Below are 12,000 nucleotides of genomic sequence, written 5' to 3'. Positions count from 1 at the left end.
TTCAGGCAATCGGATTCTGGTTCCCAGGTGATGCCCAGCGTTTTAACGGTTTCGTCCGGATCGAATTTGATAGAGGATTATGTTCCGATTTGATCTTGGGGAAGTCCTTGGAGTACTTCCAGACGATTCGATGTCCATTTTCGTAAGGGAAGGCCGCCTTTGGCCATCAGATCACCCATCTCATTTCGCAAAGTGATGGCTCCTTCCACAGTGTCGTCTCCCCCAATGAAGTCATCGACGTAGTAGCATTTCGGAACCAGTGGTGCTGCCTTCGGGTAATATTGTCCTTCGTCCTCGGCGAGTCTCAGGAGTGTTTTGGTTGCTAGGTACGATGATGGAGCCAGTCCGTAGGTAACGGTACGAAGTTGGTAGGTACGAATAGGTTCGGATGTGTCGAATCTCCACAAGATTTGTTGAAGAGATCTGTCCTCAGGGTGGACCGTCACCTGACGGTACATCTTTTCAATGTCTCCGACCATAGCTACAGCATACTTCCGGAAACGAATCACAATGTGCAGTAGTTCATCCTGTACGACAGGGCCCACAAGCAGTGCCTCATTTAGGGAGCATCCGGTACTAGTTTTCGCCGATCCGTCGAAGACAACCCTCAATTTTGTAGTTGTGCTGGAAGCCTTCAGGACAGGGTGATGGGGCAAGTAGAAACTTCGTTTGGATTGCTGCTCGGAATCAGGAACCAACTCCATATGCTGCAAATCAAGGTACTCTCGCAGGAATTTGTGATATGCCGTTCGAAGTTCCTCGTTCCTTTCAAGCCTTTTTTCCAGTAGGTTGAAACGATGCAGGGCCGATGACTTGGATTCTCCCAACATTTGATCGATCATCGGTTTCTTCGGCATTCTGACGACGTATCGCCCTTCTTCATCTCGCGTCGTTGTTGTGTTGTAGAGCTCCTCGCAGTCCTCCTCTTCGATAGATAGTTGTTTCCGGTCGACCAGTTCCTCAACTTCCCAGAAACGTTCTATCAAACGACCCAATGGTTCAGCTGTGACACAGTTAGAGATGGTGATCCGAGAGTGTGGTTGTAGTGAAGCGCTTCCGGCGATGACCCATCCAAATACGGTTTCGACGACCAAAGGAAGGTTGGGTCCCAGATGAATCGGAGGGGTTTGGCCAAATAACGAGAAAAAGTGTTGCACTCCGAGAATTAGGTCCACTTCGCCTCGTACGTTGAACTTCGGATCCGCCAATGATACATTCTCAGGGATGGTCCATGAATGCGTGGAGATACTTTCGACGGGTTGCTTGGCAGTGACCTTGTTCAGTACCAAGAATTCCATAGTCATGGCGAAGTCTGTCAATCGAGACCGCACCTCCACGGATACGGTTTGGGAGCATTTTACCACGCCTGTGCCTACACCATGTACGTCGATTTTCACCTTCTGTCCCTTCACGCGCAGCAGTTGAGCGAGCCTTTCCGTCATTAGGTTTGACATGGATCCAGAATCTAGCATTGCACGAGCAAACAGTTCATTCCCGTGGCGGTCGACGACCTTTACAACCGCTGTCATCAAGAACGTACTGCAACCGACCGCTACTGTGTTGACTATTGTTGAGGGTGACCCGTTCTCGCTGTCTTCCGATCCTCTTGACGTCGCTACGTTCGAAACTGAATTCGAGTTGGGAAACCCTGGATGAATCATCGTGTGGTGCTTTCCTCTACAGGTTTTGCAACGGAATATCGATTGGTAGTTCTTCACGAAGTGGTCCGTCCTGAAGCAATTGCTGCACAGCCGATTCGAGTTCACCAGGTCCAGCCGTTTCTCCAGTGGCATCTTGGGAAATTCGATGCATTCCACCAAACGGTGATTCAGCGAGCACGCTACGCATTTGAAGATTCGCTCATCGGAAGCAGCATGAGTATACACCTTCGCAGGGCCGAAACGCTTTGAGGGCAGGGGTTGTGACGAAGTTGATTGCGCTGCTTGGGAAGAGTTAACCGAAAGGGATTCGAGCACACGTGTCCGCCGTTGCAGGAATTCGATGAGGGCAGTGTAGTTCGGCTCCGTCAATGTAGAAGCATGATCCTCCCACAACTTCAGTGTGACGTCATCCAGGCGAGCGCATAGCAGATGTGCTAAGATTGTACTCCAACCGTCGACAGGTTCCTGTAACTGCTTCAAGATCTTCGTGTGCTTCTCGAAAGCATCGATGAGACCATGTAATCCATTAGCTGACTCTCGTTTCATTTTAGGGTGATCCAACATCGTCTGAAGGTGGCGTTTTTTCAGCAAATAGGTGTTCGAATACCGGTCGACCAAAACCTGCCATGCCACAGCATAATTCATGGAGCTGATGGTGAGCGATTCGATCAGTTGAGCCGCCTCGCCTTTTACCGCCGCCCGCAAATAGTGGAATTTTTGCACGGTCGAAAGTTCGGTGGAAGAGTGGATTAAGGCGATGAATGTATCATGGAACGTTAACCACTGGTTGTAGTCCCCGCTGAATTCAGGAAGGTTGATGGTCGGTAATTTGACTGCAGCTAGATGCGATGAATTCGGTTGAGATTGCTGATGCGTGCTATGTGGGTTCGGCGTATCCGGTATTTTCGACAGCAGCACGCCCTTTACACGGAAAAACTTCGATTCAAATTTCTCGCGCGTAGCCATATGTTGAGGTTCCCCCTGGATGGATTCATCGTGGCATTCGATGTCAGATTGCACATCCTCGAACGAGCTCCATAATTTGTCCATGCTTTCGATCCGAAGGGTGATTTCATAGTGGTCCTTTTCAGCATCGCAGTTCTGGGAGAATTCCTCGCACCGATCCAGCGCCGCTAGGATGTTGGTGCGCTTCTGCTCGAGTTGTAGCATCTTCTTTTTGGTCATGCTGGCCGGAGGTTCCCTTGAAACAAAGATCCGGTAGAGACGCAGGGAAACGTAGATTGGTTGGAACGTTACTCACCTTCTACAAGGTGGAAAATTGCCTAGTATTTCAATATCCGGAACCAGCAATCACAGAGATCCTCAAATCCAGAACTTGGCGGATGGTCGTAGTAGAACGTGTCCCTTCAAATTAAGACCCGGTAGAGACGCAAAGAAACGTAAGTTTATTGGAACCACACTAACCTTGTCAAGGACAAAGATATGCCTTGGAATTTCATAAACCGTTGAACTGGATCAGTTTGAAAAGTCCAGTTGATGGGCGCCGATTGGTGGTCCGAAACTGCCAGTAGGGTCACAAGATGTCCGATTCTTTGGTCGGCGACCAAGAACAATGGGATGGGATGTGCAATGGCGATCGGGTAGTTTAGCGGTTTTAGCATACGTGGGGTCCTTCCAAGAGCTTCTGGGGGTCCAAACGCCGGATCCTGGTCACGGCACCAATTTTGTGTTACGTCTAGTGACCAGCGTTGGTGGGAATCCGTGCTCCTAGTCGTCTTGGGTCCGTGGGGTTCTGTATGCTATACGCATGTCAAGGCTCACCAACAATCCGTCATAGTCCAATCCACTTAATCATTACGTTTAAACCACCAATAAACACATTTTAGTTGTAACAGATCACCAAGATTTATTATTGAAACATTTACAACTTTATTCGGTAAAACCAACGTTTAATTTAAACTTTAATTTATTGGCTAGTCTTCCCTATGGCGGATTTGGAACGAATGATAGTCGGTTCTATTGAAAGCGGTAATTTTGCGGGCTCATGTCTAGGCTGGTATTGGTGTGGGAAATGGATAACATAGCTCGTCTAAATTTTACTTATACTGAACTGTGCGAAAGCGATCTAAATTGGTTTGGGTCTAAACTACAATAAAACAGTGCACTAAACACTTATAATGGTTATATCTCAATTTGTTTTTTTTATTTTTTTTTTTTGAAAAAGTTCTGTAAGATTTCATGTTATTTCAACTGCTAATGGTACATGCTCCATAACAACCGTTGTTATAAAAATCGTTGTTACAAAATTACACAATCTGTAACTTTTTTGTTTTTCTAATCTAGTCGGGACGCCACTGGGCAATTATCTCCTTGCTTTCTCCGGTGCTTTCGCTTTTGACGGTGAAAGCCGACGCTCAACATTTCACATGACCGCACGACGAGGAAAGGATCAACAGTCAGAGCAGCCAGTGGGAGCACTAATGAAATTTTATTTGATGATAATTGAGAATTAAAATAAATGCTACACCAGTGTCGGTTTTTTTTTAATTCTCGGTCAGAAATCGCCAACATCCCCCACGCAGTTTAATGCCAGGACTAATAAACATTTTTGGTATTAATTTAAGAGCGTGTACTTGACTGGGCGAGAGACTTTTTCAAATGGAAATGTTCGGTTGAGGTGTCATGAATCTGGCTGTCAGCAAATTGCAATGAATGATTCAATCACTTTTATCTAAGATTCGTAGAGCGGAAGAGAACTCAACCATCAGGTACTTAAAATGTGTTAGGAAATTTGGTCTCTGGCAACGATTAACATCGTTTTCGTCCTCGTCGTAGCCGGTGCAACCCGTCAGAATAACTTTCTCCAACTCCCGGTGAAGTTAGTTTCTTTTGCATGATACCTGCTTTCTTGTTCTTCTTGTTGACTTAACGTTCCAAGTGGAACGAAGCTTCTCTTTTGAACATTTAAAGTTAATTTCAGAGAGCTTCCTTCACCAAATGACCGTTTTTGCATTCTCAATGTCCGGGCAAGTTCAGGGAGCTTGCCCGGACACCCTCAGCTGCGCGTTCACCAACTGAGCTACGCAGAGCCCCACCTGGTTCGTCTCTCCTGCAGAGCAGGAGAGGAAGTCCACCACGTTAGACAGTTCCATCAAAACCAGAAGTGCGAGAATTTAATTAAAACAGTTACTACATTTTAATTCGATTACAATGTTTCCCCGGCGATGAGAGTTGGCGTCGTCGTCGGTCATTTCACCTGGAATGTACTGTTGTACAGTGATGCTCTCAGAAGGAAATGATTCGAATGGTAAAAGTATGATCCAACGTGAACGATACCAACAAACTCCATAGAAGATCGGTTTCAACGATGAGCAATTTCTATTCATGCAACTTTTAGTAAGTAGCAATTTGATTCCATACCAGTAATAGGGGCACTGCTATTTGGAAACCTTGAGTGACCAGCACTGATTCTACCATGACTGCACTGAATATTGCTTTTGCTATTGTCCACTAGGTTGCGGCTTATTTCTCAAAAGTTGTTGAAACCTGAAATTCGTAAGCACTTTTGGATTCAATTGACATAAAAAGAGAAACATTTGAGTTTGAGTCAAAAATGTTGAGATTTAGAGGGGTCGCAATCGCCTCAAAATTGACTTTTCGAGTAATACAAAAGTGCCATAACTTTTGCAATGTTAACCAATATTTTTTTATGAATCTTTCGAAAATTAATTTTCAAATAAACTTGTAGAATATTAAATTTTTAATAGGTCAAGCAAAATATGAGTTTTTAAAGATTTCATTTTTGCCTTTCTCGTACACCAAAGTATACTGAAAGGCTATATGTTCACTCAAAAAACGAGTTTTCGATAGAAGACTCGGAGGTTCAACTCACATATACCAATCAACTTAGTTCAACGAATTGAGATGATGTATGTATGTGTGTATGTATGTATGTCCGTGCGCAAAATAAGTTCACTCACTTTTGAGGCACTTCCCGTTGGCCGATTTTTCGAATTATAGCTCGAATCAAACCGGATTTTTACCGCATTGTTTGCTATTGAAAATGGTCCGGATTGGTCGCGGCGTTCCGGAGTTATGGCCGTTTCAGTGATCCGCACCGGTAGGACTGGCCGTATATGAAACTGAACCAATCCCCAAGTTCTGAACTGAACTGAACCAAGATGTCTTAAAATGGCGACCAGAATATCGAAGATGGTGGTCTAAAATCCAAGATGGCGGCTCCAAATTCAATATGGCGATTATTTAATTGTGTTTTAGGCTCTAAAACCATGTAATATAGCTTTATTTGGTATGCGAAAGATATCTGAAGTCCAAAAATGACGACTCAAATATCCTAGATGGCGGTTTAAAATTGAAGATGGCGGCTGTTTAAATCATGCAATATGGGTATATTTGTAATGGGGAAGATTTCTAGAGTCGTAAAAATACCAATCAAAATATATAGGATGGCGGCCCAAAATCCAATATGGCAGCTCAAAATTAAAGACTGCGGCTGTTTAATAGTGTTTTAGGCTCTGAAACCATGCAATATGGGTATATTTGGTAAGAGGAAGATGTCTAAATAGAAGTCCAAAAATGGCGATCAGATCATCCGAGATGGCGGCTCCAAATTCAAGATGGCGGTTGTTTAATGGAGTTTTGGGACCTTAAACCATGCGGCAATATGGGTATATTTTGTATGGAGAAGATGTCTGGTGTCCAAAAATAGCGACCAGAATACCGAAGCAGCCTAAAATCCAATATGGCGGCTCTAAATTCAAGATGGCGGCTGTTTATTGGAGTTTTTTCCCCTAGAACCATGCAATATATGATATGGAAAGATGTCTGGTGTCAAATAATGATGACCAGAATATCCAAGATGGCGGCTGTTTAATAGAGTTCTAGGCTCTAAAATATTTAAAGGCTGTTTAATGGAGTTTTAGGCTCTAAAACCATGCAATATGGGTGTATTTGGTATGGGAAAGATATCCGGAGTCGAAAAATGACGACCAGAATATGCAAGATGGTGGTCCAAAACCCAAGATGGCGGCTATTTAATGGAGGTTTTCGCCCTAAAATCATGCAATATGAAAATATGTAATATGTAGAAGATGTCCGGTCCGGAGTCCAAGATGGTAGCCTAAAATAAAAGATAGCGGCTTCAAATTCAAGATGGCAGCTGTTTAAACTACAATCCCTGAAGAAGTTCCTGAAGGATTCTCTGAAAGAGTTCCTGGAGGAATCCCTGAAGGAGTTCCTGGAGGAATCCCTGAAGGAGCTCCTGAAGGAATCCCTAAATAACAATTCCTGGAGGAATCCCTAAGGGAGTATATTTTTTTTATATTTTCGCATGCAAAATTTTGGAAAAAACAGGCTTTGCTCCCCACCCTCTAAAAATTTGAACAAGTTGGAGCGTCTACATTCATAAACCCCAGGAGACATCTCCAAAAACCCAGGGACGATTCTTGGATGAGAATTCCTGGATGAATCCTTGATGACTCAGAGGAAATATCTCAAGAAATTTCGGCAAAAATTTTTAATGGAATCGTATGAGAAATCAACTAAGGAACCGTGGAAGAAATCTCTGAAGGAATCCGTAAAAACATTCCTAAAGCAAGTCAGCAAGAATACTGATAGAAGTCCCGGGAGTTATGCTTAAAAGAACTCCGATGAACCCTTATGGAATCGCGGGAGGAATCATTGAAGGAATCCAAGAAGGAATTCCGGAATAAATCCTTAAAGGAGTCCGGGAAAAAACCCTTGAGAAGATCTCGGAATTCAAAAAGTATTCATGAACCTCGGCCACACTTTGGTAACCAGCAGGCACTACTAGGGAGCATGCATTTAGTACATCACGCTGAAATTGGGAATTTTCGACCTCCCCTCCCCCCTTTGTACCGATTTCTCCCATACTTAATTCATTGCTTGTTACAGTTTCGCCAATCCCCCCTTCCCCTTCTAAGCGTGACGTACTTTATGGATGCCCGCTTATTCGCCTTGCGTGCCAATATTGTGCTGCCATAGAACTGTCGTGCTCTATATTGTTCTTAGCCTTATAAGCCCAAAAAGATAAAATAGAGTGCTTATGGTCTCTTCGGTATATAATCTTTGATGCATCGTTTGCGCCACCGAGTGAGCGAATTTTGAAGTTATTTGTCCATCATGTGCGATATATGGATGTTCTGAACAACTTCTCCATAGGGGAACGGACCTGGTGTGATGGTTAGAAGACTTGACTATCACGCTGAGGACCTGGGATCGAATCCCACTCCCGACAAACTCGCTAAATGTGAGTTCTTCCTTCTGAAGGGAAGTAAAGCGTGGGTCCCGAGTTGAACTAGCCTAGGGCTAAAAATATCGTTAACACAGATAAAAAAAAAGATCTACCGATTATTTACGAGTTGAAAAGTAAAGCCTGTATCCGCAATAATCGGGACACAGAAATACAGCTGTAATTCTGCAAAAGATACATTGAAATTGCTCAAATTTTGTCTAATATCATCTTAAGATGTGTTCATTTCACCTATAAAATTTCATGTGAATCGGTGCAGTACTTTTTGTTGTAGCAACGAAAGAGTAGAATGTGCGCCATTGTATTTCGTACAGCCCCTAGTTTTGCTTGTCAGCGCTGTAACTTTTGAATTTGGCAAAGAAAAAAGCTGAAATTTTGAAGAAAAATCTCTTAATCTACATTTGTTGCAGAAGCAAAATTTAAAAAAAAATCGATGCACTATCAACAATTTTATAGTCTGAACATGTATTGGGACCTAGCGTGATTTTGGCCCCTCAGACAGCAGTTAGTCAGCACCTCTCATTGTTTCGAATGTACTATTGAAAGTACTTTACTAATAATCATCAAATTTTGCAGGCATAGTATACACATAATCAACTAACTTCTGTGAAAATGTCAAGAATATTTTCAGAGAAATTCAAAAGGTATGAATAGGTAAAAATCGTACATGAAAAACTCGAAAAATTTTCACTTACACTCACCCCTATCAACACCAATAGCTTTCAAACCATTTGATCAAAGTTGATAAAATTTTTCAAGAAAGTATCATAACTGCTAACAAAATTTCATAATTTTGATCACATAACTTTGAATTGCAGCGTAAAAGAACCATGTAGTATGCGAATGAAAATTGATCATGATTGTACAAAATGCTTAAAAACACGTCTGTTTGTTTTTCATCCCCAATTTAAAGTAATGCATCGATTTTTATGAAATTTGGCACAAATAATCAACATACATCAAAGACTTCTCAGTCAATTATTTGGCCAATTTTATCAATTCATTACAGATCTACTGACGTACTTCTGAGTCCCGATTATTGCGGATACAGGCTTTACGCAACAAATTCAGCTTCCGTTTTGTCTCCTACAAATACTTGTTTAAGGGAACGACTGCCCAGACAACCAATTTACACGTACAATGGAGTTTATGTTCATGTTATACGTACTTTTATGCAGTAAAGTTACATCGCATAAGATGCAGTAAAGGTGCCTTATGCGTACAAAAGTGGAGGCGCTATACGTGCATTGACGGATAAATAATAACGTTATGAGACTTCAGGCGATATCTTATGCGATGCACGGTGTTCACTATTGCGACGTAATATATCATCTTATGCGACTTAATAGTATTCAAAAAAAAAATTCTTGTCACCTCAGTATCGAACTAAGAACCTTTGGATTTTTGAACCACACTTCACACTGAGCACCAAACACTACTTATGAATCACACTGATTAAATGTCATGACCTTCTAACTCACCTCAGTGTTGGAATGCACTTGGTTTCCGTGCGCTATTTAGAGCTCAAAATGACGAAACGTGATTTTCTGCACATTTATCACTACCTATCTCTTGCTAGCACCACCCATTATAAATTATCAGGTCATTAAAATAATAATGATGACTTTATAACTTATTTTGTAATCATAATCATGACTGTTAACTCTCTTGTAGCTTTTTGGCACTCCAACAGCACCTCTTTCATTGTTATCACATATCACATCGCAATATACCAACGTTAACGATTCTAGCTTATGCGAGTTTGTATGCACATTTTAACGAGTTTATGTTTACGTTTATGCAATTTAGTTTGTACACCAATGCGATTTTCACTGACATAATAAGAAAAGTACCAAGCGAAGTCGTATAATCATCGCAGTGCGCAATTCTGCGAATTCAATTGACACTTTGCGAGTCCGCTCGAATTGTTTTGCGAATAAGTAAATTTCGTCGCAATAATACATCAGAATATCGTCTACTACGATGTAGTTATACATTATAAAAGTTAATTTGCACTATTATATGATTTTACCAGATACATCGCAATAAGTTCAAAAAATAACATTGTATGCGATTAAAATTGTCATTCAGCCGTATATATATATATATATATATATATATATATATATATATATATATATATATATATATATATATATATATATATATATATATATATATATATATATATATATATATATATATATATATATATATATATATATATATATATATATATATATATATATATATATATAGCCCATATATATATATATGGGATAGTGAGGTTAAATAGTACTTTATACGATGTACAGCGTACATACGTATGTGATTTGTGGATGTCTGGGTGTTACTTTAGCTCGAGACTTTTAGTGGCTACGCATTCTTTATTCTTAAAACGGGTTTATTGTTTACCCAACGTCTCGGCACTTAGGAATGGCGCCTTCATTAGGGAAAAAATAATGTTCTCGTTTTGTCTCTAGTGTTTCGGCTAACTTTAACTGTACTGATTTTAGTTTTTTGGTACATGACTGAGTAAACACTTGGTGAACCTACGTGGAATTTTTTAAGAATAAAGACAGCTTAGCCACTAAAAGTCTCCACACATATTTTCAACCAAGTCATTACCTGTTCCCAGACAATTCTCTTCTCTGAAACATATACTAAACAGATGAAGAAACTACGCAAAACTTGTATTGCTCAACAGCACAATTATTGTGCTCGTTCGTCCCGAAAGGGTTATACGCTCTGTGATGGAGTAAACCTTCAAGGTAGCCAACAAATTACCAAGATAGGTAGGTGCATAAAATTGTATCTTAGAGCAGAGATGATCACCTAAATCAACGATGTTTGTGCTAGCCCATATCCTCCGATGGACATATTTACATCGCAACCTCTAATGAAATCTTCATTCTGCTTTAATTGAGATAAACGTTGAACTTTTTACTAGAAGACGGTACACATCATCCTCATCTCTCGGAAAGTATGGATAAGCAGTGCAAATTTCCTTGCTTCTACGAATTGTAGAGCTATCACTTCGAAGCGTGCAACTTTGTCACGGTTAATAAACTGTGTAGGTGAAGTTGAGTTTATTTTTCCATCTATTTGAATTGCTGCCCGTGGCGGAGGCTGTGATGCCCAATCCATCCTACTCCTGCTTGATGCTATGGCTATATCCGCAATGCATTTACAAAGTAAGGCATTTGCTCTCTTCCCATGATTTATAGTTTATTATATTGGTTTGCTTTTTTTACCGCAGCTAGGGCCAAATATTTTTATTTTTGCCTTTCTCGTACTCCAAATGTACTGGAAAGGCTATATGTTCACTCATCGGTCCAGCCATTCCAGAGTTAACGTCATTTAGGTGTTCCAGATCGATATCCCACAAAGGGGCCAAATATGAAAATGCTACAATCCCATGCATGCGACACAGCAAACCGTGGTATTTTCGATAACCTGATGAACGGTAAGCAGGAAAATAGTCTCATACCATATCTGAAGCGGTAGTGTTCCGGAACCGGTTCCGGGTGTCCCACAGGATGTGGCCATATATAAAAATGAACTAAACCCATGCAAGCGACACAGCAAACAGCGGCTTTTTCGATAACCTGATGAACGGTTAGAAAGAAAATATGCTCATACCACTTTAGAAACTACCAGTTGTGTTCCGGAATCGGTTTCGGGTGTCCCGTCGAAAGTGGATATATTTGTATAAAAATGATGCTAATGCTTGCGACACATCAAATTGCGGATCTATACGTAGCCCGATGAATGATTGCCAAGAAAATAGTTTCAGGTCATATTTGAGAAAACCCATAGTTTCCCGGAACCGGTTCCGGGTGTCCCAACTGTAGAAAAGAATCAAACCCATGCATGTGACACACAAAATAGTCACTTTTTCGATAACCTGAAGAAAGGTCAGTCAGAAAAAAGTCTCAGACCACAATTCAGACTACAGATAGTGTCCCGGATTCAGTTTAGAGTATCCCGCCTGAAGTGCCCAAATGTAAATGTGAACCATGATGACTTGATAAATGGTTTGGCAGGAAATTGCCTCAGATCACATTAAAGACTACCGGCAGTGTT

The 12,000-nt window shown here is 41.3% G+C and overlaps 1 protein-coding gene across 1 annotated transcript; it reads right to left on the bottom strand.

The window, feature by feature from the left end:
- Positions 1 to 77: 77 nt before the first annotated feature.
- LOC134292021 (uncharacterized) lies at positions 78 to 2,846 on the bottom strand. Its single transcript, XM_062860662.1, has one exon. It carries the CDS (start codon positions 2,844 to 2,846, stop codon positions 78 to 80), a length of 2,769 nt encoding a protein of 922 aa, XP_062716646.1.
- Between the last annotated feature and the right edge of the window lie 9,154 nt (positions 2,847 to 12,000).

This window comes from Aedes albopictus, chromosome 1 (assembly GCF_035046485.1).
Source record: "Aedes albopictus strain Foshan chromosome 1, AalbF5, whole genome shotgun sequence".
Lineage (NCBI taxonomy): Eukaryota > Metazoa > Arthropoda > Insecta > Diptera > Culicidae > Aedes > Aedes albopictus.
Note: the sequence above shows the minus strand (reverse complement) of the source record. Positions and strands in the feature narration are given on the sequence as shown.

Excerpts from the sequence above, each read along its gene's own strand:
- LOC134292021 (XM_062860662.1), bottom strand. The coding sequence starts at position 2,846 with ATGACCAAAAAGAAGATGCTACAACTCGAGCAGAAGCGCACCAACATC.